The sequence below is a fragment of the Amphiura filiformis genome, chromosome 5 (assembly GCF_039555335.1).
Source record: "Amphiura filiformis chromosome 5, Afil_fr2py, whole genome shotgun sequence".
In the NCBI taxonomy this organism is placed as follows: Eukaryota; Metazoa; Echinodermata; class Ophiuroidea; order Amphilepidida; family Amphiuridae; genus Amphiura; species Amphiura filiformis.
In genome coordinates this window covers 43,661,078-43,687,711 of record NC_092632.1, presented here as the reverse complement: position 1 = coordinate 43,687,711, position 26,634 = coordinate 43,661,078, and the positions used below count along the sequence as shown (strand labels likewise).

At 37.8% G+C, this 26,634-nt stretch overlaps 1 protein-coding gene across 2 annotated transcripts; it reads left to right on the top strand.

Annotated features, from left to right (window-relative positions):
* The first annotated feature begins 7,929 nt into the window (after positions 1 to 7,929).
* LOC140153186 (monocarboxylate transporter 12-like) lies at positions 7,930 to 24,937 on the top strand. 2 transcript variants are annotated; one of them, XM_072175862.1, is made up of 6 exons: positions 7,930 to 8,070; positions 13,813 to 14,067; positions 14,641 to 14,871; positions 17,203 to 17,343; positions 18,011 to 18,871; positions 20,965 to 24,937. In XM_072175862.1, exons 3-6 carry the CDS (start codon positions 14,835 to 14,837, stop codon positions 21,168 to 21,170), a joined length of 1,245 nt encoding a protein of 414 aa, XP_072031963.1. In that variant the 5' UTR covers positions 7,930 to 8,070; positions 13,813 to 14,067; positions 14,641 to 14,834; the 3' UTR covers positions 21,171 to 24,937. The 2 variants fall into 2 exon arrangements, with proteins under 2 accessions (XP_072031963.1, XP_072031962.1); XM_072175861.1 differs by lacking the exon at positions 14,641 to 14,871.
* The last annotated feature ends 1,697 nt before the right edge of the window (positions 24,938 to 26,634 follow it).

Below are 26,634 nucleotides of genomic sequence, written 5' to 3'. Positions count from 1 at the left end.
GGAGGTGACGCGTATGTAGGGCTGTTAAGACCCCCTTTTCAGCATCGCTGTCACCCAAAGACCCCATATTTTTTTACGAACACATGCTCGCTCCGCGCTCTGTCACCCGAAGACCCCCTATTTTTCCATTTGATCTGTCACCCAAAGACCCTTATAAGTTCAATTTGAACAGCAACTTTCATTTATCACTGATTTTGTTACTTATTTTGAAAAAATAAAGAAATTTGAAGCCATTTACAATGTAGAACCAGAAATTCGATTTTCGAGGTTTTTGTGGCGCTGTTTTGGTTCTCACCCAAAGATTCCATTTAAAAAAAGGTCATGTTCTCACCCAATGACCCCATATTTTTTACATTTTGCTCTCACCGAATGCCAAAAATCATGCTCTCACCCAATGACCCCATATTTTTTACATGTTGCTCTCACCGAATGCCCCTTAGTGCGAAAGCGCCAGCCCTACACCTATATCCATTTCAAATTGAAGTGCCCCCCCCGGGCTATTTTGTAGCAGTGACTTTTTTGTCTGTTATTCCAACATTTGCAACATTCAACGGATATTTTTTACATAAAATGCTTGTCCGAAATCCTTAAAAACAAAACAACAAAAAAGCAGTAAAAACCACCGCATTCCGCATTAGGTTTTCAATTTCTCACAAGCTTTGAGACACAAGATTAAGATGGCCTTAAACCGAAAAAAACTGCAATTTAATCAAAAGTCACAATAAGGGCGCCGCCAGCGGTTTGCGATGTAATCGTGATGTATCATGGGAAAAGGTCGACATCCAAGTCCGCGCAATACGAATATTACCATGCTATTACATAGGAACACGTGACAATATTTTTTAGTTTGTCAAAATAAAGGTGTTACACGCGAATCGATACTCAATAATACTTAATAATGTGATTTGAAATGTGCACAATTAAAGCCATATTATCAGACTATAACATTTGCTGAGGAAGACGCCCTCACTGAATTTTTAAAATTCCTTTTTTACACGATTAAATTGTACTTTATTAAACTAATATACCCTGCAAAAATCAAGACTCTAAGTGTTGTAGTTTTGTCAAAATCCGTGATTTTGAATTAAAGGCTGATTCAGCGCTTTATTATTACGATGGAATTATTAGTCGAACGCATACACGATGTTCATAACACACAGTACGTCACGGCGTGCGAGACGGTGATATACACAACAAAGGGTCGTACCACAACATGACCGAAGGAGTGGTACGTATTGGCGACATGTGCGCTGGTAGTAAATTCAATTTTCTTTGCTTTGCCGTAGTTGTTCGGCTCAAAATAAAATGTAAAAAAACAGTAAAAGCTAACATTTTATGGCAAAGAAATGCTAATCTATTTTGTTTGAAAATGTTATAATATTGCTTTAATTTTTCTCTATCGATTTGCGTGTAATACCGTTATATTGACAAACTAAAAATATTGTCACGTGTTCCCATGTAATAGCATGGTAATATTCGTATTCAGTATCGAAGTTACGTAATGTTACTATGTCAACGGGATCACGCGCTTGAGTTATGAACCACGATCGAAACAATCACCACACAAAGTATATGGCACTTGAAGGCATATCAAAATAGCGTGATCCGGTAACCAAGAGAATTACGTAACCACTTCGATGCTGAATTGCGCGGACTTGGATGTCGACCTTTTCCCATGATACATCACGATTATATCGCAAACCGCTGGCGGCGCCCTTATTGTGAATAGCGAGAATTACTTACTAGTTTACTAGCTTACTAACTGACTAACCATTTGATCTGAAATGGACATATCTCTAAAATGCCACGAAGGTATGACCCCATGAGTGGTGTCATATGAAAGAGGAAAACATTAAGAATATAATAAAAATATTTCCAAACGTCAGAGGTCATCCTGGGGTCACAGGGGTCAAAAAAGGTCATTTTAACCAAAAATGCTCCGATTGAGCTCAAATTTAAATGCAATGATCCTTATGACATTCTAAGCATGTTTAAAACATTTAAACATTTATTTAAGGTCATTAAGGGGTCATAAAGGGGTCAAAGGTCAAGGTTTTCAAAATGCTCCAATTGAGCTGAAATTTAAATGCAATGATCCTTATGACATTGTAAACATTTAAAAAATATTTTAAAATTCATTTAAGGTCATTAACGGGTCATAAAGGGGTCAAAGGTCAAGTTTTTCAAAATGGTCCAATCGAGCTGAAATTTATATGCAATGATCCTTATGACATTCTAAACATTTTAAAAACATTTTAAGATTCATTTAAGGTCATTAAGGGGTCATAAAGGGGTCAAAGGTCAAGTTTTCCAAAATGCTCCGATTGAGCTGAAATTTAAACGCAATGATCCTTATGACATTCTAAACATGTTTAAAAGATTTTAAAATTCAATTAAGGTCATTAAGGGGCAATAAAGGGGTCAATGTCAAGTTTTCAAAATGCTTCAATTGAGCTGAAATTTAAATGCAATGATGACAGTGGTATAGGCCTACCACAATATACTGCCGAAGCCACATGGTTCAGCTATGGTGCGGTTATCGCTCTTGTTTTAACAACACAAGCTTAGCTCTTAATCAGAGCCCTCGTAGTACCTTAGAAGATCCAGAGATCCCCAAGTAAAATAAACCCAAGCGAGAGACTAGTTAGTATTAGTAAAGAAAATGTATATAGGCCAATCCATTCTGTAAAAAATTAATACCACTCCCATGCATCACCCAGCAGTACATGTATTTGTACAGAGCTTGCCGAAGGCAAGCTTCACTATCTAGGCAAGTCACCAACAAGTAAAGTAGGACCACTATGCAGTAAAGATCACTGTCTACCTGAGATATTGGTCTACCCCACACACCAACCGCGAAAGTCCACTGATCCACTGCAGCCGGTCTTTACTATAGTGTCAGAGGGCATATGGCATGGTTTTTTCATTTTTTCTTTCAATTGGATGGAAAATAGGTTGGCTTTGGAGCAAAGCTACACATGCTCTGTCACCCGAAGACCCCTATTTTTCCATTTGATCTGTCACCCAAAGACCCTTACAAGTTCAATTTGAACAGCAACTTTCATTTATCACTGATTTTGTTACTTATTTTGAAAAACAATGAAATTTGAAGCATAGACCATCTAATAACATTAGATGGTCTATGTTTGAATCTAGGAATAAGAGTTCAAAGTTTGGAATATTTTAAATAGTCTTTATGCGAATGTACAGTGTAATGTACGGTTCGGTTATATAAAACAGATTATTTCGATGTAGAAGGTGTAAAACAAGGTTGTGTTTTGTGTCCAATTCTTTTCTGTTTATATATTAACGAGTTATCTTAAATATTTTATGAGCATGATGAGTATGATGTTGGTATTCATATTTCAGGGGTAATTATCCCGAGGTAATTATTAATGTTTTTTTTGGGCAGAGGACGTTCTTCTTATGGCAAATAACGAATTTGACTGACTTACAGCGCATGTTAGATATTGCAACAGAATTTGGCATCTATATTTCGATCATGAGAAGTCAAAATTAATGTTCTCGTTTTTGATAAACGTATTTAATCATAAATTATATCTGTAGCTCTATGATTTAGGCTGGAATGACTTCAAAAGCATTCATCAACTACGTTTCAACACAAGTTTTAAAAGATGGCCTAAATTATAGGTCAATTAAGTTGGAAATGGTTTCAATCAGTCAATACAATTTTTATAAATAACAATATAGATTTCGTACTCAATTAGCAACCAACACATGGTTTAACACTTTTAATCACACAAGATCGATTTTATTTAAGCTTGGTATGAAGATGCATGTCAGAAATCTTCTTTAATTCATTACGGTACAATGTAAGAAGCTTCCTTACATAGAGAAGTATCTACTTGATGAATTGGATTTTAAAAAACTTTTAATATGGGGGCAAGTTTACAATTTAAAGCTAGGTTACACACACTTCCCCTTGACAGACAGAAAACTGAGTAGGCCTACTTTGGATACTATTACTAATAAGCATTTGTTCACTTTGTAATGAAATAATGATAACACTTCCTGTTAAACTGGAAGGCAATGAGTGTTATTCGTGAAGTTGAAAATGTTGAAAAAAATCAACTTTTTCAAAATCCGCCCCCCCCCCCTATTCCAAAAAGGTCCAAATTTAGAAAAACAAGTCCAAAAAATCCTGATTAGGCGACGAAAAAAAGAAACCCTGTTCTACGGGCGGACGGACCTTTCAAGTAGGGTCGGTCGGTCGGCCTTTCTCTCTTTTTTTTCTTTTTTTTGGAAATGACCCAAATCTAAAAATAATTTGCAATTTGAGAAAATACAAAAAAAAAAAACGTTGTTCCTGAAATTTCCGAAATTTGGGTTGGCATTCATTTGCACAGGAAATTTTTTTTCCCACTTTGTTCAAAATCTGGGTCGGTCGGGCCCGCCCGTAGAACAGGCGGGAGAACAGGGTTTTCTTTTTTCGTCGCCTTACGGGCCTGATACTAAAAAAACCTTGAGTAGGCCCTAATGTTTGTTTGATACATGATTAAAGCGATGATAATTTCCATGTCGTCAATTCGGATGGCACAATAGAGTACGCTTCCGTACATGATAGCATTTCCATGGTGTTTTTTTATGTATGATTGTATTTTTTTAATACATTCATTTTTAGTGTTTTAAATTGTTTGTTTTTTCTTCTTCAAAATATTATTGTTATTAAAAACGCACCGTTGGTTAGACGAGTGCATGTCGTTGATGTTAAAGCGTTTGGTACGTGAATACATAATGAATAAAATAAAATTGGCCGGTAAAGAAATAAGCCCAACGCACTACAAATATTACTGTATCCAAATGCTTGTTAAATTACCCGCGCATGCTCCAGGCGCTGGACCAATCACAATAGACTCAGCGAGATCCTGCCGATGTTTGCCGAATGACCAGCCCAACTTTTCATCTTCGTGTGTTCGGCACAGGGATGTTAGAAAGGTGTTTGAGGTTGAATGATGCTTTGAATCCGACAACTTTCTACTCGCATTTATACAAAATGGTAATCTACACAAAGTTTTTTAAACCTTGAAAATCGGTGAAGAAATAAGGAAAATAATGACATTTTTCAGCGCACATCTTTTTGATCATCGGAATTTTCAGGCTAGTTGACAATTCTAGAACATTTGGGGGTATAAATTTCATTGCAAAATTCACAATTTCGTGGATTTTTTCGATGAATACTTTGATTTTTTCCATCATCGGAAAACTGCACAGTATAACACTGTGCAAGTTTTAACGTGTTACATTTTCGAGTTTTGTGTTACATTTACGCTAAAGTTGGACCAAAATTGAGTAACATTTCGGATTTTCCCGTTTCTACGTGTATAGGGTGCTTGCACGGAAGATCATAAGGCCGAGTGAAAATAAAACATGTTTCTCGTCTCCTCCCGCTTCCTTTTTTGAGGCCGCTTCTAATTTATTTTTATTTTTTAAATTCAGTCAAAACTTTTGAAGAACGATGTCTTGGAAGTTGAGATGCTTTCTATAGCCTTGCTAATATGCAAGAAACACTTCTGGATGGTTCTGTGATCACTAGAGGGGGCGTACCTACCAGAATAATAAAAAAAAAAGGGCCTCAAGCCCCTCTTCCTCCTTTTTTTTAAACCCAGACGAGAAACATGTTTTTATTTTTACTCGGCCTAAGTTGTACTGCACTGCCCGCCGTGAATCAAATCATCCTCCAGACACGCTCCAGAAGACATATGCAAATGCATGGAGTACAATACCAATCACCTGTTTAACTGGTATTGATCAAAGTAATTCTTTGTACTCCATGCATTAGCATATCTTATGGAGCGTGTCTGGAGGATGATTTGAATCACGGCGAGCAGTGCAGTGCAGCGTGAGTGAACACGGGTCACTGAATTAGCATAAAGGTCACACAAAACATCTTCCGCGCAAGCGTGGTAACCTCACAGTGAAAAGTTTGACCTTACAAAGCTGTCGAGCATTTAGATACAGTGTTATAGTGTGTAAGTTCGTAGTGCAACGTGCTTATTGCTAAATAAAGAACAATAATGAGCTAATATGGCCTGAATATGGCGATGACCCCCGGCGATTATAATCTGTGGTCTGGCGAGCTGACTGGAAACGGCTAGCTGGAACTGGAAGCATAATACTGGATACGCCAATATTTTCGCGTACAGATATTTTCACGGTTTCAAGTAGGGCCTTTATCAGTTATCAGTTTTCGCGAGGTGTTAAATTCGCGGTTTTTGTCAACTTATATAAAAAAATATATACGAAATGGCTTCATTTTAACATATTCGCGGGTTATTCTTTTCGGGGATTCCCCCTTGTTTTCCCTGAATTTCTCCATTTAAAATTTAAAATCCCGCTCCTGGTTCAATGAAAATTTCACGCCCCGCCCCCAAGACCCCCAAAACGGGTTCCCCCTCAAAATGCCCCCCCCCCCCGTCGTAAATAAGATCGCTCCCTTAATAGTATAAAGAGAAATTGTGATTTCGCGATTTGTCGATAAAATTGCTCCTAATAATTATACCAGCCGGCATTTATATTGTAGATTCATGTTCTGTATAATGTATGCTTATTTAAATTGGCGCATATGACATCCCCTCTACATACAAGCCACCCGGGGGGGGGGCACTCCAACTTTGGAGGTGACGCGTATGTTAAGACCCCTTTTTCAGCATCGCTGTCACCCAAAGACCCCATATTTTTTACGAACACATGCTCGCTCCGCGCTCTGTCACCCGAAGACCCCTATTTTTCCATTTGATCTGTCACCCAAAGACCCTTATAAGTTCAATTTGAACAGCAACTTTCATTTATCACTGATTTTGTTACTTATTTTGAAAAAATAAAGAAATTTGAAGCCATTTACAATGTAGAACCAGAAATTCGATTTTCGAGGTTTTTGTGGCGCTGTTTTGGTTCTCACCCAAAGATTCCATTTAAAAAAAGGTCATGTTCTCACCCAATGACCCCATATTTTTACATTTTGCTCTCACCGAATGCCAAAAATCATGCTCTCACCCAATGACCCCATATTTTTTACATGTTGCTCTCACCGAATGCCCCTTAGTGCGAAAGCGCCAGCCCTACACCTATATCCATTTCAAATTGAAGTGCCCCCAGGACAAGCCATACACTTAAATGCATGCATCATGTATGTGACTGAATCCCGGGATTGCATATAGGTTTTCTCTGACCGGGGAACTTCACGGACATAATTATTTTGGAAATCCTCAATTAATATAAGTTAATATATTTCGAAATTATAATATAAATTTCTGTATATCAGTGGAATTATTGTATTGATGAATTAAGTCATCACTTTCGGCTGTAATTCACGATAATTATCATAATTATAATATCTCTATTTCCCATTTTACGATAGTGTGTGTAACCCACCGTGCTTTGTTGACACTCTGGTTGACACCGCGCCGGGGTTGACAGTGACACCATTCCGTACATAAAGCTTCCATTTTGTACTCGTGGTGGTGGCTCGTTTATTTACTAGCGACAGATGAAGCTTAAAGCTGACTGTATACCTATTTTAAGCTTAAAATTTTGAATTTAATTTATGACTATATGTCGCTAACTATTCTGTGAGTATAAATATCTAAGAAATTTAAACATTATTTGCGTTAGTTTTTGATGAAAATCGGCATCTCCAAAAATGCACTTCTCGTGCTCAGATTTGTTTTTATATCTTCGGAAAATTATATGCTTGACTTGGTCAAAATGATAAAAAAACACTCTAAATTTTAATGCCACATTAATTTTTTTTTTAAGCCATATTATTTAAAAGTGGTGATGTTTTTGTGGATTAACGTGTGGTGTGTTTTCATGTGTACTGCAGCTGCAGCTTCTCACCAGTCATCATCAGCTGTCATCAGAAGCAAGGGGATCAGCTACGTTCGCTTTGTTGGTTGCCCTCTTATGAACCGATGTTTCTGTGAAGGGCAGAAGGGGATGTAAAAAAAATGAAATGGGAGCTGTGAGCTCAGTTCAATTGTGTGTTGAAGGATCCGTGTTTGGGGAGAGCTCTTGCTTCTGGCATCTTCTCTATTAAAGGGCACTTTGATGGTGAGTTTTAAATAGTAGCCTATGCACCATTGTCCATGGACACATTTTGTATGATCCTAAATGCGGGGGTGCTTGCGTGCATAATATGTCTGAAGGGTGTTTCACGGTGTTGTTGTTGTTTCTGTGGGGATGTGACAGTTTTACTGATGGCAAACAGACCATTGTGAACAGAGTTCAGAATCTCGACCTCACTCAAAGGCCCTTCATAATTAACTTTGTTTACTGTATACTTTTTTTAAACTAAGGCATTTTGAAATATCCCCGAAATTTGGGGGGGGGGGAGTTGTAAAAATCAAGACAATTTGTGTTTAATTTGCTGAAAATGTTGAGTTTATAGATATATTGATGGGTCTAAATTTCTTGAAAAATTGGTATATTGATGGGTCCAATTCTCGAGCAAGTAAAAAAATAAAATAATTTGCCAAACTAACACCGAACATTTTATTTCCTGATTGCTTTGTTTTTAATAGACTATGCCATAGTCGAATTTGATACTAAAAATATGTTATTAATCATGATGAACGCATTCAGTTGAACTCGAAATTATACTGATGTTTATTACATCAATACCAGTGGGCGTAGCCAGTGGGGGAGCCAGGGCCAGTGCCCCCTGCTCTCGTCATGGCCGTCGGTAGACGGAAGGTGTTGGTGAAAAAAAATTGGGTTAACAATAGACAATTTTTCACCCAGGGTGACCGAAAAAAGGGGAGAATTATAGAAAAATTGTGAATGAAATTGAATTTTAAATAAAAATTTTGTGTTTTTATGTTGGTATATCGCCTACAATCCTTTATTATTATTATTATTATTGCTCTTCACTTTTTCAAACCATGCAAAAAAATTTGGGTCAACAAATCACAACTTCCGTCGGCAAAAAATATTTCCGTCGGTACATTTACAAGTTGTGCCCCCTCGGTTCAAAAATCCTGGCTATACGCTAGTAAATGGTTACAAAAAATTATATAATTACTAATTAGTGGCAGGCAGTAAGAATAAAGTAGGCCTATACGTAGGCTTATATTAGAGTTATGAATATGATGCAGCATATCTTGGACATACCTTAGATGCTACACCTTCACCTTCTTCTGAGATGATAATAGTGTGGCAGGGTTTGGGGGGCTTTTTTGCCCATTAAAACCCAATTTACTTAGTTCCTGCTTAAAGCAGAGGAGTGTGGGCGATTGAATAGCACTTTCAGGCAATTTGTTCCAATTTTCCACCACTCTTTGACTGTAGAAATACTTCCTTTTATCTAGTCTTGATCTTGATTTGGCCAGTTTTTGGGAGTGTCCACTGGTGCCCTGGTAGTCCGCTTTCTGGAAAAGGGTATCTGGATTGATCCTGTCGATTTGATTCATGATTCTGTATGTTTGGATGATGTCCCTCTTTCCCTTCTCTTCTCCATTGTGGTGAGGTTGAGTCTCCTTAGTCGTTCTTACTGGCATAAGGCCAAGTAAAATAAAGGAGGAAGAGGGATTTCTATTTTTTTTATCGCAAAATCCGTGTAAATACCCAATTAGAGCTGTTTAGCATTTACATTAGTGCCTGGAAAAGACCTCTTTTTATTTGTTTTTCTGAGAGGTAACACCCCCTAAACTATCGCAAAACCTTCCAAAAGTGTGTCTTGTATAATTAGCCAGGCTATAGAAAGCATCTCTACTTCCTAAACATATTTGTTGAAAAGTTAAAACTGAATTTCAAAAAATAAAAAGATAATTAAAGAAAACCTCAAAAAAGGAAGCGGGAGTGGACGTGAAACATGTTTATTTTTTTATTTGGCCTAACTATAGGCCTAATATCTCACTTCAATACTAAACATGCTATAAAACAATTCTGATTTTAGAATCTACACAGAAATTTAATAGGAGCTGGGTGTTTGGTATTAACTGCAACTCTTTCAGCATGCAAAGGTCACGGAAAGGGTGGAAAATGTTACCTATTAAATGTCGAGTCTCACTCTGGTCTCTCAGTGGGTATCAGTGGCGTAGCGTCATAGGGGCACGGGGGGGCACGGTTCCCCAATCGATCTGAATTTTTTTAAATCCCATAGCAAAATTCCCGAAAAACGGCATCCGACCCCCCCATCAGACCCCCCCCCCCATCATGGTCGGTGCCTCCCCCCAATGTGATGACCCACGCTACGCCACAGGTGGGTAGGCCTATAACCCCCTTTTAATCCCGTTTTGAAGCGGGTACGTTTCGTAGGTTGGAAGCCAATCTATCCAAGACTCACCGTGGAGATATAGTGTAACTTTAGTAGTATATATAGGGCCGTCGCTAGAGGGGGCTGGGTATGGGGTGTGAGTGACACCCCCCCTACACAATTTTGTCGGCAAAGTTGACTGTTGTCGCCAAAACCATGTGATTGTCGGCAAATCTAGTGGAAGCTATGTGATTGTCGGCAAATTGAAACAGTCATATACAAAATTAATGTGTTACGAAATTTATAGTAGTTACTAAATAAAGCAGACTCCATTCGGGGGAACTGAACAACCTGCCCCCTCCCCCACTATCAATGTGGTGCGCACGCCACTGTCATCATCATCAAGACTGATCATCAACAAAAATATAAATATAAATTACTTTTGACGTCAATGCGTGGCAGTATGCGCGAGCATCATCACAATTATCATTGTTTTTTGCCTGGAGGTATGCGCGCGCATCATATTTCGTTCAGGGCCCTTGGTTTAAAAATTCCCGCCACAGTGTACCATATTTATGCAGTTCGCTCAAGCATATCGATATACCAGTCCCTTGCCTTTGTTGATAAACATTGAGGTCAGATCATCTATAGCTCAAATGTTCACCTAACTGGGTTGCAGAGTAGGAGTTTTTATACCCAACAAACTCAAAGATCATTCTATACTTGTACAAGCATATTGGGGTTAACGAACTGTGTACTGACGGATGAGCATGTTTGAGCTAGATCTATAAGAGCAGCCAATTCGCTACTTGCACGGTTCCGCCATTATGCACTATGTGCGGGGAGAGCCTCGAACTGGCAGCATACATGAAAGGAAGAATTATGTAACATTACACAGAACGTTATGACTAGTTCAATTCCATTCATGTATGCTGCCAGTTCGAGGCTCTCCCGCACATAGTGCATAATGGCGGAACCGTGCAAGTAGCGAATGGCGGTATAATTGTTAATTGTTTGTCAGGCATGGTTACCCAAGGGTTATTGTACTATTACCTTCCCTGTATGTAATAACATGTTGATTAGCTTTGATTTGCCCTTCATATTGCATTGTCTAAAATTATGTGTTTATTTATTATTATTAAATCATATAGTGGAAGAAGGTCAGTGTGTACATGTACTTGTAGAGTTAACAGGAAGTAGTAGGAGTTACAAAATGTTTGTTTTGATTTTTAATAAGCATTATTGTAAAATTTCCATAAAAAATAGATTTGCATATGGGGCATTTCTTTTCCAAAAAATGTTAATTTACACTCCGAATGAACAACCAAAATAACAAGCAATTTTTGGTACATATATTTTGGCACCTAGATAAATTGCGCTCTGATCATAAGATTAGACCATTTCAGGTCTAGGTTAGGGCGGATTTTTGGCATGTCGAATGTGGGGGGGGGGTATATTTTTTTGCATGTCAAAAGGGGCGGAGGGGCGGGGGCAAAGATATTCTTTGCATGTCAAGGAGGGGGAAGCATGTTGATAGCCCGGGTCGAAAGGGGCGGAAGCGATATTGGCAGACCATTTTGAGAATTCACCATCGGGGGTACACCGGGGGTACACATAATTATTATTACACAGCCCCTACGTTACTTGACAACATTTTTCATATAACATTATTAATGTTATAAGGACATATTGGCACAATGTCCCAAATATATAACAAGAGGTTATTCTATAAGCTGCATATCCTATAAGCGACTGCTATTCCTTGTTTAGAATTTTCAAAAGAAGTACCTGCATGTGCAACCTGTTTCAAAATAGCCCGCCAAAGTCATGCAAGTAACTCCAAGGTCGTGCATTGAATTGGTTTGAATGAGGAATACTACGGGAACCAGCGCCTTTTTGTAGAAGTCAGACATGAGTAACGTGGATGACCTTTATTGGCATGAAATTACTTGGTAAAATATTTTGAACACTTATTGTGCATGAGCTTTATTGAACTACATGTATGTCATTGGACATGAGGCCAGTTTTGCTCCAAAGACTTGAAACATAGATACTAAAAATATGCTTGAAACAAGTATATGGATGTCCTTCAAAGAAAACGGGTCTATAAACACCATGAACTAGGCACATAAATTAACACCATGAACTAGGCACAGTGCACTCCTCAACCTTGGATATTTACATAATTTTACTCATTTTAGCCTGAGAATCGTTGGCATAGGCCTACTCAATGTGTCATGTTCGAAGACAATGACAGGAAGTATTAGTGACAGATAAATATTAAGGTTATCATGTCCTTGGTCGTCAATATCATGGTCGAACTAATCGGACAATAACAAAATACAGGGTGTCCCAAATGTCTCGATGCCATTTTAAACGTTCATAAGTCTATATACAGTATGCGACTGAACAAAAGTGAAGGTATCGTTGACAAGAGGAAACTCGGGCAATACTAAAGTATTTTGACACCAAATTTGACAAATTCACCCACCCACTAACATATTAAAGAATCTACGGTGATACATTTGGGCATATTACACACAAAACTATACAATAAGTTTACAGCACATCTTCGGATCCCAAGTATCCAACTACCTCCTCTTAACTTCTAGACCAATGTTCCCCATTCAATTCAATTGCAAAGATCTCGTACTATCAAGATGATATACAACACCAAGAAATGTGTACTTATGCTTTGATTTATTTGGAAATCGAGGCAGTAAAAGCTATCTTCTGAAGTTGTGTAATATTCCATTCTTCAATTCTCTGCTCCCTCACAAGATTCCTGCACCAGGACTGTAAGGACATAACTCTTAATAATTCAGTGGATGATGAAAGACAGGGAGGTCAACATTGAAGTGTCGTTCTTCATATTGTAATTACAAACCTAAGGAAACAACAAGTTGTTTTCCTTTACTATGTTTACAAGTGTTCCAAAGTCAAGACATATTATTCTAAACATGAATTGTCACATATCAGCCGGTGCTTCATCTTCAGTGTGATCAGGGTCAGGGTTGAAATTTCTATTTGAATATATATAACCATTGTTAGATTGAAATTTTTATGAAGAAATGATTTCAATATAATATCATCATCAACAATACCATAACAGAATAAGATATGATTTTTCTTCAAACTTTTACTAGAAAAAAAGACGAACAGCGAAGTCTAAAAATCGATTTAATAATTCTCAACGAGAAATGCATATTTTTGGTTACCAGTATTGACATGTCGCGTTTGAGTTGTATTGTTCATTGTCATGTATATCTTATTAACGAGGGAAAATGCATCATGTTTGGTATCCAAATAATTGCATGAGTTTACTCTTTCCAAATGTGTATTTAGATTTTCCCTCAGCCAATCCTAGCGAAAGAAATGACAGTTCAAAATGGTATCGAGACTTTTGGGACACCATGTATTATGAGAATGCATGATGAACATTGGTCCTACTATTATCTGGGATCTATTGACATAAGATATTATATAACGGAGTCGATCAAGGCAACACGTCCGTATACTCGATTCATTCAACTTGGACTGCTCAAAATACCTGGAATCTGCTGGTATTTATATTATTACATCTTTCATTATCCATCCAGATAATTTGACCAACGTTGACAATCCTGAGATGGTCGCCACTAAGCCTTCAGTAAGGATGTCTTCAACTCAGACACCAGTCGATCATGGATACGCGTGGGTAGTCCTGGCCAGTTGTGTTCTGTTGAGGTTGTTAGTGGATGGATTCTGGTCCTGCCTAGGCATTTTGATGTTACAATGGGAGACACGCTTTAGCGCCACTGCCTCACAAACTGGGTGGATTGGGTCAACTTTTATGTTCATTTTGCTTTCCGCAGGTAAGAACAGCAGCTCAGCAAGCTGCGATGTGCTGTATGCAGGCCGGCGTACAACTTAAACTTGTATGAAAAATTACATTTTAAAACTAAATGAAAATTGGGACGGATGCCATGGCATGCCATGTGGTGAATCTAAAATGCGCGATGAGATGCAGATTGGTTTACATTCATCACGTGACCCATTATCGTTTGTTTAAGAGTTCAAAATCACCAGAGTTAATACAGACTGCATGCAGAAATAGTACAATTGTATTGTATTGCTCATGCATCGCCTTGCCGTGGATTCTTTGAAGAGCTTCAAAGCTTAACAGGGATCCGGGAATTGCGACTGAAAAGGGTCACGATTCACACAAGTGGTATATCATCTATATGACCTGAATTGACATAGGTCAGTATATTCCCTGGCATGCTTAGTAAGCACATCCGTTTCACCATACACCCTGAAAGATATTAAATAAACATTTGGTCACATTTTATCAATATGATAAAATATTAAGAAGGCCTAAATCCATATTCAGGAACAACTTGTTAACTAACCCTAACCCAACCCATGGTTTTTTTTGCTATCGGAAGGGAAAGAAGAAACGAAAAAGGAGAGATGATGAACAAAGAAGTCACTTGGTACCCCCAGGATTCGAACCTCGCTCGGACCCCTCGCATGCATGCCACACAGTAGATCAACGACATGTAGACACGGGGGTTTCGCTGGCCCGGCCAGCGATTCCCTGTGTATGACTTAGGCTGATTGCGTCATCGCATCACGTGGAATGCATGCATGCGCAGAGGTTTTCATTGTGAGCTTTAGTGAGTTTCAGTATATAGGGTAATAATACAGTAAACATGGTATAAGAACTATTCTATAGTAAATCGGTTATACCAACTGATGAGGCAAATGGCCGTGGTGGTGGTATATCATCTCTTCTGGAACTGTGACTTGGGTCTCGACATTTAACCATGTGCAGTTTCATCCTGTTATAAATCGGTTAGCAACGTTTCCACGCAGAGGTATTTTTGTGGGATATAAGAGCACATCAGACATGTCGAATTGCATTCAGAATACGAGGAATGTCCTTCTGATATGAAATAATTTTGACTTTTTGAAATTCACGATTTAATACAAATTTTATGGCAAATTATTCAAAATTGATATTTTTGACATTTGACAGTCCTTGAAATAAACTTTTATAAATCTAATGATATGTACTTAAAGTGTATGTAGCCGGGAGGAAAAGCCGTCCATCATTTGAAATGTTGACCTTTCGTATTGAAGATATGTAGTTTTCCCCCAAAAGACCTTAAACTTTGAGGCCTTTTGGGGAAAAAAATATGTAAATTCAATACAAAAGGTCAAAATTTCCAAATGATCGTTGGCTTTTCCTCCCAGCTACATACACTTTAAGTACATATCATTAGATTTATAAAGTTTACATCGAGGACTGTTAAATATCAAAAATATCAAAATGTAAATTTTTAAATAATTTGCCATAAAATTTGTATTATATCGCGAATTTCAAAAAATCTAAATTACAGAAGGACATTCCACTTGTTCCACACATTCAGAATGCAATTCGATGTCTGATATGCTCTCGTGTCCCACAAAAATACTGTGCAAACGTTGCTATCCGATTCCTTTATTATTGCGACAACTCGTTGCTTTCTAAAGCAACGTTTTGCTTTCAAGAAAGCAATGCGTTTTTATTTCCATTCAGTGAGGTCATTACGAAATTAACGCGTTGCTTTGGACCTCACAGTATAGAAACTACAACGCATTATTTTACATGCATTGCTTTCTTGAAAGCAATGCGTTGCTATTGAAAGCAACGCGTTGTCACAATACGTAATGACCCCAATGGCTTGCGACATGTGCCCATGCCATAACCATAAGCCTTTCGGCGGGATTCTGACGAAGGTGGATTGTGTACGTGTAATGCCTAAGGGGGCTGACATTTTCTTCGGAATGGGGGGTCCCAAATATATCGGTGACCGGAGTCAATTTTTACAACCCCCCCTTATCTTGGGTCGAAATTTTTGTAACCCCCCCCCTTCTGCCTAAACAAACTCAAGACAAATTATTCATTGCCGGAACAAAGGCGTACAGTGAAGAAAGTGTGCGGAGTGCGTTCAAATTTTGATTGTAAGTATAAAGAAGGCGCGCTGCAAATTTTGCATTACATTTAATACGAAAGATTGTAATTGTCAAGTTAAAGAATGCGCGCAGAGCGTGCGAGAATGTTGATTCACCAACTCTTAATAATTCTATACCCCCCCCCCTATTTTGGGTGTTAAAAAACTTTTTTGGTCTAAAAAATGTATGACCCCCTTGTATCTGTATATTTGGGACCCCCTCCCCTTCTGAAGAAAATGCCAGCCCCTTAACGTTTATCTCAAGCCAATAAGGTCCATAACCACGGAAGTCTATATAAACATTGACTTCGTTGTCAGGTTGTTTATAACGCATTGCAAAAAAATCACAACCGTTGCGAAAAATTGTGGTATCAAGACAAAATCGCGCACACTATCATGACTATCAAATTGTAATCCTTTCCCATGGCGCAGTACACAGCGACAACGCCTGGGAAATAGTTATATTGTACGGCAGGGAAACTAAATCAATACCCGGGATCAATACACGTGTATCTGTTATGCACGATTTGATATTCAGACGATAAATAAAGATGGATACCGGGGTAGAAAATGATGAATATCTCCCGTAATTTTGCTTTCTAAAGAAGCCAATAAGGCTTGTACTTGAATATATGTGTTGAAAGAACATGATAGTCGTTAGCCAGCGTATTGACAAACATGCGTGCGTTTTGAAATCCAAAACTGACAAAAATTCAGATTTTATATGTGCAGGACAAAGGAAAATGACAGCCGCCCTCATTCGAAAACACTGGAGTCACGGAACATAACACGGTACTACATGTTTGTATAGTGCAGTGTATACCACTGATGGAGGCAGTCTAAATGAGATGACGTACCAGGCTCTGACATGCGTGGCTGTTGAAGAACAAGTGGATTCGTTCTACCATCATGGCGATTTCTGCCAGTGAAGATATCGGGGCGATGACACTGCAGTATATATTTCCTCTCTACATAAATCTTATAGATGTACCGGTATCTTTATTTACACAGCTCCAGTAGCATCTGCATTATCTCATCGTTTGACGTACAGAGTTGTCGTGGTAGGGGCTGGAATCATCATTGCTGTATGTACATTTTCATTGAGCTTTGTGACGCAGTTATGGCAAGTCTACATTATCATGCCCATACTTGGTAAGTTGTGACAATTTTGAGCTACCCCCTACGGAAGACTTAATCGTCCACAGGTAACTCCTTTTGAAATCCACACTCCCTATGTTGAAGATCATCCAAAGGGGGGGGGGGTGGTCAATACCAATATTGACCACAGTGTTAGAGTTACCCACCAATGAACCAAATGTTGGGCAACTCTGCTGCACATCTATCTGTTAGAATTCAATGTTTCTAATAGAATTATATCATGCAGCAGAATTTGACACCACCAGAATTAGCTAGATTTCGCCCGAGCTCGGCACTTTAGATGCTAAAAAGTCACGTACACACTTGAAGTGTACACACAATAAATTGAACGCCACATTTATTTGATAACGGAATGGTACTACTTTGGAAATCCGATCATTTAATAGCTATTTAATTGTGCTGTGGATATTATTCGCGCCCTCTAGCAAGTTCGCGACATCATTTAAATAAGAAGTATCTAGACGTCCTAATAAGCAATTGTCACATCCTGATTTCTATTATCCTTGACAGTTTATATACAGTTTATATAAACCCTATTGAAAGGGCAATTAATATGGTGGGACGGAAAGGATGTGTTTATGAATACGTACATACATAGTACATTGTAAGGCAGGATCACTCTTTAAAACAATAACATTGTCCATCATTTTTTTTCCAACAGGTTTTGGTTTGGGGATTTCTTTCCAGACCAGTATGATATACTTTGTGTATTATTTTGATAAGCGCTACGCATTTGCGAATGGGTTAGCTAGTGCCGCTGGTGGAATAGGTTTCTTCGTTTTCCCGCCTTTCATGGAAACTTTAAATACTTATTATGGATCAGACGGTGCCTTACAATTAATATCTGCCATAATGGCTAATATATGTGTTTTAGGCGCACTTTTACGTCCATCAAATTATGAACTAAATCGGAGAACGAAGTCAAGTAACGAGAAATTAAAGTTGAAACCACCAGAAACAGATTTTTCCCGCCTAGAAACTGACTACAAATCAGAGGAAAGGAGATTCAACGCTTGCTGGGTATTCTTAAAGGAGTTAGCTGATAATTTTGATTTATCGTTGTTTCGCCGGATACCATTTGTATTTCAAGCTATCATAAATGGATTTTTGCAAGGGGGAATCTTCTGCATATCGGTATACCTTATTCCATATTCTGCGAGTATCGGCATTTCGGACCTAAACTCTTCGTTCCTATTGTCGGCATTAGGCGTTTCCATCTTCATTGTCAGATTGTCGCCTCTTGTAGGATACCTAGTGGATAAAAAGATTGTCTCTAAATCAATGCTAACAGGAACGTGCTATTTGGTCAATGGTGTTGCTACCGTTATCATACCATTCACGACAAGCTACGGAGGGTTGATGGCAATGTCGGTGGTGTTTGGGATGACAGTGGGGATAGGAGGAGCTGTAATTATGGTCATTTGTACAATGGCAGCAGGGTCTAAAGACAAGGCACCAGGTGCGACAGCATGGTGTTTATTGCTATGTGGTATTGGAAGTCTAGTCACTTTACTTCTTGCTGGTAAGTTGTTTTGACAAGTTTCGAACTGAGCGACGACGTAGTCCTTATTCTTCTTTACTTTTTGCCACTTTCTGAAACTATTATAAATGCAGCGCTCCCCTGGAAAGTTACCTTTCCCTTGACCCCTAACCCTCTCCTGAAAAATCCTGTCTGCGCCACGTCCCTGGACCGGATATCCCAAATCATTTAGTATTCTAAGTAGTACTGCATGCATATTAGTGAATCAATCGATCTCAAGAAGATACATATGAGAATTGTGGGTCAATTCTTAAGAAAAATACGTTCCGGGTGTCAAAATTCAAAGCTGCTCAAATTTGGTTAATTGTTTCATATGGACTTAAATATATATAGAGAGAGAATCATAGATATAATTTGACTTATGTACGACTTACCCGGTATCTTACCATTTCATCAAAATCGGAGGACATTTTCTATTTTGACCCAAGTGGAGCCCAGAATGAATGGATGTGGATAGATCAAACTGTATATTTTCTTAAATTCCTTGTAACCAGAGGAATTGGTTTCAACCAAATTTAAGCAGCTTTGAATTTTAGTCCCTGCATATACTTTGACGTAGGAACATATTTTTCTTAAGAAGTGACTAACAATTCTCATGCGTGTATCTCTTGGGATCGATTGATTCACTAATCAGCGGTACAAGAATACTAAACAATTTGGATTATCCGGCGTATAGCCAAAAATTTCCAGGAGAGGGGTCAAGAGGGGAAGGTAACAAGAAGGTCCACATTGGCCCCTTTTACTCCTGGGTACGCACACTGGCCTTGTTCACGCCTGCAATCGTAAAAAATTGTTTTGCGAATATAGTGATTTATGATGCATGTTGATACATCAAAAGAAAAACAACATTCACATAACATTGAATTTGGGTTCCTGTCATGGACTAAGAGCTAGAAACAGACTAACCACAAACAACCAAAGTCCCAGCATTACCCAGGGATTCAAGTTTTCCTGCTTTTGCTGGAATTACTGCTTTCATGAAGTCCAAATTCCCGCACTTTTCTTTTTTTCAGCCCGTTTTTTGGCTTTTGGCCCAGATTCACGCACTTTTCAGGCTTTTTCTATCAGGTCAGCTTGCATCCCTGATCACCTGATAATGAGGACCGATCGTTCCATGAAGTGCGACAGACGAAATTATTACACCTCATACATATTCATGAGAGAATTGCACAAATTCAAATGCCAATCACAACTAGACACAACCCAAGTAGATTGGCCTATCACCTTTCTTACCGGGTGATAGTTTTCCCTAATTCCGATATCATCATCATCATCATCAAAAGTTCTTGCTCCCTTTCATAAGCGTGTTTTTCGTAGGTAGCACATGGCATTTTATATTGTATCATGGTTCTCCGTATGAAAAAACGGGAATTAAAATTTTATTAGAGCAACAACAAAAATGGCAGCGAAAAGAAGTGCTTCGCTGACGAACGATCGGCCCTCATAAATATGCAAGAATTCACAGCTTACAAAGCACGGGTACTTTGACTGCCAGTTGGTGAATGGTCTGTAGTCTATGATCCGTGTATAACCTCGGAATTCTGGGATTGCACAACGGGCTAACCGTCGGTAGCTAACGTATTTTTCCTAAGACGTTACCCACATGGAGAGTATGCCAGTTATGTTGCTTGTATGTAGCACCTTGGGATCAATAATTGTGACCCTAAATTGATTGATATGTATAGTACGGTACACGGTGGCTTAGCGGAACGGGCACTGACTCATAATCGGAAGGTTGCGGGTTCGAGCCCCGGCGACGCCATCGTGTTGTGCCCTTGAGTAAGGCACTTGATTACTCCTGTCCACCCAGGTGTTTAAATGGGTACCGGCATTCTTAAATGCTGGGAAGGTAACAGACTCGCTGTAGAGGAGGTGTAGCGATCCCCTTATAGCAACATTACATGGAGGAGTCTGGCCCAATCGCCAATGAACGAGAGATGGGCACTCCGATCACTGTTTATACAGGATCGTCTCCTTTACCTTTACTTTACTTATGTAGTACGGTACTAAAGAATCAGTGCAATTGTCTGAGTAAATCCAATATCATAAGTATTGTTTTATGTGTCAATTTTCAGGTTTTCTTCGAGATGCAACGGGAAGTTTCAAACCTCCTTTAACACTTTGCGGTGTGTTTACCATATGTATGGGTTTCAACTGTCTAAGCTATCCATTACAGAAACGTTGGCAAGAGAAAATAGACAATCGCAGAGAGCTGAAACGTGCAAGTTCACAGTGTGATTACACTAGTCTTCCAGATGTATCCAAGTCGAGTCAAGTTTAAAACAAGAAATATTTTGTCATGAGGTCGTGATTTGTATTTTATGAGTTTTGTATTGTAGTCTTCTGTTTCCTCTTTCATGTACAAAGGGAACTCGCAGTCAGACAGTGAGTTGATTGCCCGGTTGGTTGTTCCATCTCGGAAACTTGTTGCATGAAAGCGAACATTTCGTTATCAGTTGCGAAATTATGGAATATCCTGTAACTATGCGGAAATAGTATGTAAGGTCAGTTTAGAGAAGGCAAATTGGGCAAGTTTCAGGGGCAGATTTGGATATGCTTAGTTATGGTCCCAAATCGTGCTCTCTGATTGGGTAATTGCAAAGGGGAAGGAAATCAGTGACAGGGGCAGGAAATCAGAGGCAGTAGCAGGCGGCCATTGGTATTTAGGATGTTAGTTAGAGGCAACAGGTATAATTATTTGTATGTCTTAACAGTTCAAATCAACTCTAGATCAAGGGAAGACAAATCTAATAAGGTATATTGCTGATAGCGATGAGGCAAAAGTGATGCATTCTGGGAAGCAAACGGGCTCAAATTGGCGATCTCAGGTAAGAGCTCTTTCTCGGGTGATGAATTATATAGCTTTTGAGCCCTTTTCATTCCCAGCATGCAACACACTTGCCCATCGATCACTATCAGCAATATACCTTATATTTTAATACTTTGATTGTTGTTGACTCACTTGTTGCTATAGGCCCCTAAGGTAAAAATAAGACCTTAGGAGAGTGATATTTAATTGAGAGTAACAGGTTATTACACCTAGAGTGAGTTCATCATACAGTAAGTACATTCCCTAAATTCTAAACATGTCGTAAAATAGACCCAAACAACAACACAAATATTACAATGCAATACATAGATATAATATGTCTTGCATTTTATCATTCTTTATTATAGATATTTACAGGCTCTTTTTGGTGGCTAAAAATATACTTTATAAAAAAAAGTATTAAATTATATACAATAGTTTTAAATATTATGTATGGCTTTGATGCGCTGTATTGGTATGTATTTTGAAATTGTATGTAAATGGGTAATGTTAATTTGCCCATTTTTAAGTTCATGATTGTGTCTATTCTATGTAAAATATTTTGATGTATACTTTAATGTGACTCCCTGTGCCTCACATACATTAGAATACATTAGAGACCGTTCACAAACACTTGTTAGGGGGACCTGATGCAAAAAAATTCATCGCGAACATTTTTCGGCCGGGCCCCTCCCTTTTCAGATCTCACAAATTCCAGCCCCCCCCCTTTTTTTTTGTTTAAATTTTTACATGAAATTTATGGGTCAACCCATGAAGAGGCCAATTTTACACCCTTTCATAAAGGTGGTAATCTCGACGACACAAATAATTCGATTCTGCCTGTGGTCAGTAAAATCAGTGCATAGCCTATAATCATGTATTATTCTTATCAGAGAAGATGAGAAGATCTTCCCTGATAATAATTAGTAACTCAACATGGTATTTTAAATTAGCACCAGTCAGGTTTTCGACCAGGGCATGTTCTACTGAGTCTGATACCGCTCTTATAGATATGGTGGACGACTGACTCTCAAATATTAATTTTAGGTAAAATGACCGGTGAGGCCTTTATCGATTTACATAAGGCATTTGATACTGTAAACCAGTACCATGATATCTTGATTATCATGATTATATCAACAAATTGTGTAAATATTGCAACATCTAGTAACACTCTAAAATGGTTTAGGTCTCATATCTGACAGGAAAAATGCAAAGAGTCTTATTTAATGGTGTTGTTTCTGATGCACTACCCGTGAAAACAGGCGTATTCTTGGGCCAATTTTGTTTCCTATTGTTATTAATATTATGCCAATGATAATTAAACATGGGAAGATCTCAATGTACGCTGATGATACCACACTATAGGTATTTAAGTGGGAGTGATGTTACCGATGATATGGAAGGAATTACTAAGTGGCTTCGTAATATCATGTTTTTCCTCAATACTGACAAAACAAATGTTATGATGCTATTGGGCAGTAGTTCAAAATTACGCAATGTTCATGATGATTCGTTTTCAGTTATGGTAAATGGTTGTAAACTGGAAAGGGTCAATAAAGCTAAATGTTTGGGTGAAGCGATTGATGATGAGTTGATGTGGCACAAACAAGTAAATGGTGTTACATGTGTTAGGTGTTTGTCTAACTTCATCTGATATTATGTTTCCAATGTTAAGTTGGAAATCACTTCATGACCGTTGTAACTATTGTAAAGGGGCATTTCGTGATCCACAGCCTCATCCCCCAACTTTTCTCAAAAAAAGTTGAGATTTTTTATATCACTGGAAACCTCTGGCTACATAATGTTTATGTACAAAATATTTCTTGCAGATTAATTCGTTTAGCAAAGATATCGTCAAATTTGAATTTCGTTCTGGTGCACCAGAACGAAATTACAACGCATTGTCTATGGAGCAGTGTAATACACATAATCATGCATAACTCGCGAACGCAAAATCGGAATCAACTGAAATTTTGGGAATAGGTTTTTTTGTGGATATCTAATGAAAAATGACATAAATAGAGGATGCTAGGATCACGAAATACTCCTTTAAGGCTTTGTTGATGTATAAATCTCGAAATGGTTTGCTTTTAACAAGTCTCTCTTCAAAGTTCAATTACGTTTCCGGTAGACATTTTAATACAAGACAAGCCGCAGCTGGTCTGCTGGCGCTCATGTTCCTATGGCAATGATACTGAATATTTTCAGTATTCATTTTCCTATACAGTGGTGTTGAGGTATGGAACAAAATTAATATTGACATCAGAAAGTCAGTATTCAATGTTTAAAGCGCATGTTCATTGTTCAATTTATGATTAAGTGATATATTTCCATGAAGTTTACATAATATGTACTTATTTGATGAGCATAATATTTTTGTTTTAGGACCAATAGTGGTCTATTTTGCATTTGAAGTATAACGTATATTTTGGTTAATGTTTATGAATTTGGTTGTTACTTGTATCTTGTTTTGTGTTGTTGTTAATTATTTCATCATGATTGATGCGTATAAAACATTATAAAGAGTATTTTAATTTTTATGTTTGTATATAATTGTGTATCATGTGTGTACACAGGGGGTGTGTTTGTGCGTGAGGGGTGATGGGGGTGTGTTTGTGTGGTAGTGACGATACGCGATGTGAGGCAGAGAATGGTGTGTGAGGAAGTGTGTAGTGGTAGGGTTTGAGGATGATTCAGTGGCGTAGCCATAGGGGCACGTGCCCCCCCATCGACCTGAAAGTTTAGAAAATCCCATAGAAAAATTGCCGAAAAACGGCTCAGTGTGCCCTCCCTCCCATCAGACCTGGTACCCTCCAATCATTGTCGGTGCCCCCCCCCCCTCCATATGATGGCTCACGCTACGCTACTGGGTGATATGGGAATATGACGAGTTCATGAGAGTTTGCTTTTGATTCGGATTTGTGCAATAGCCTATTATTTGCTCATAATTTGTACCAAAGTTTAAATGTTAAGTTTCCAATATTATTAGTACTACTTTATAATGGTTTGTTTGTTCTCAACATCTCATTCCTTTAAGTACTTGTAATTTAGTATGGTACTCTACTTGTGCTTTATATTATGTTTATGCTTTAAATAATTACTCCTGTATCTGTATGATTTTAAATGTTATGCAGGGCTCTGTGTAAGAACAGCGTTTTAGCTGATCGGGCTACCCTGGGCAAATATGATGTAATAAATAAATAAAAAGAAGAAATAAAACAAAACAAACAAAACAATCTACGGTTTGTTAATTATTTTACAGTATTAAAGGTCCGTAACCCGATTTTTCTCATTATTGATCAGTTTTGGGTACCAATAATAGATCATGTTTTTTCCCCGGGGGCACTCAACTTTAGAAGTGACGTGTATGTGCGTACCGGAGTCAGGGCCTATCGGGTACAAAACGTTATTTAAAAAAAGGGGGTCATTGGGTACAAACAAAATAAAAAGGAGGTCATTTGGTATAATACATTGAAAAAAGAGAGTCATTGGGTATAAGATTTCAAAAAAGGGGTCATCGAGTAGAAAAATTTTGAAAAAATGGAGCAAAATTCTATTTTCTTGTTTCAAATTTTCCAAATTTCTAATACAAATTTGTTGAAATAAGAGAATTTGAAAGTTTCGGCATTATTTTGTGGCATTTTGATGATGCTCTTCTAGAAAAAAAGGGGGTCATTGGGTATGACTTTTGAAAAAAGGGGGTCATCGGGTATAGTCGACTTCAAAAGAGGGGGCCTGTTGACAGGCACATACCGTCACTTCCTAAGTTGATTGCCCCCCGGGTGTTTTTCTCATTACCATCCTTAAATTTGACGCTCCAAATCGATGTGTTATCTTGAGAAAAAAAACAGGCGAAAGGTAGTTTCCACTTTTCACATGCCGGGGAATTCTGGGTAGGGAAGGAATGAAATCATTGAAGTCGAGACGTTTTACTCCGGTATCAGTTCGCGCAAAGAAAAAGATCAAAATATTTTAGAGTGTGCTTTAAGGGATCTGGAATGAGCGTTTCGACAGTATTTTTATTGTGGGACATGAGAGCACATCAGACATATCGAATTGCATTCTGAAATACGAAGAATGTCTTTCTGATATCAAATGATTAAAAAAATTTGAAATTCACGATATAACACAAATTTTATGACAAATTGTTAAAATGTGATATTAATCACATTTTTTTAAATATATAACAGTCCTCGAAGTAGATTTCATAAATCTAATGACATCCCAGCAAACTTAAAAACGTTTTAAATAAGTTATATTTTGGCTTTTGGTTTAGGTAAAAACGTTTTAATAACATTAAAATGTCGGGTTATATAAAGGTCTTGATAAATGTTTTGTATGAAAACACACTACAACAATATTTTGAAATGTTTTCAAAAAATGTTATTGTAAACTATTTTTGCAAACATGTTTGCCAAATATTGTGTCAATACTTAAATAACATTATGTTAAAATATTTGAACCCAGCAAACACAGAAATGTTCTTAAAATGTTTTTTTCAAAACCATTTAATAACATTTAAATGTCGGGTTATATAAAGGTCATGAAAACGTTTTTAAAACGTTATTGAAAATATTTTGGGCAAACATTTTTGCAAAATATTTTTCAACCCCAAAATAACATTCTGTTTAAAATGTTTTGTATTAAGTTTTCAAGAATGTTTTTGGAATGTTATTAAAACGTTTTTATACCCTTTATATAACCCGACATTTAAATGTTTTCTGTAAAACATTTTGTTTGCTGAGCAGTAGATTATCATAAAATGCTTTTTAAGGGTATGAAAACGTTTTATACTCTTAATATACCCTTTATATAACCCGTCATTTAAACGTTTTCTGACAACCTTTTATAACCATTTGCGAATGATGTCGAAAACGTTTTGTGTTTGCTGGGATATTCTTAAAGTGTATGTAGCTGGGGGGAGGAAAAGCCG

What these genes read in the sequence shown, in the direction of transcription:
- LOC140153186 (XM_072175861.1), top strand. Translation starts at nt 13,842, where the DNA reads ATGGTCGCCACTAAGCCTTCAGTAAGGATGTCTTCAACTCAGACACCA. An exon ending in GTTCATTTTGCTTTCCGCAG is followed by an intron (nt 14,068 to 17,202) that starts GTAAGAACAGCA and finishes TTATTTACACAG; the next exon opens with CTCCAGTAGCATCTGCATTA. An exon ending in CATTATCATGCCCATACTTG is followed by an intron (nt 17,344 to 18,010) that starts GTAAGTTGTGAC and finishes TTTTTCCAACAG; the next exon opens with GTTTTGGTTTGGGGATTTCT.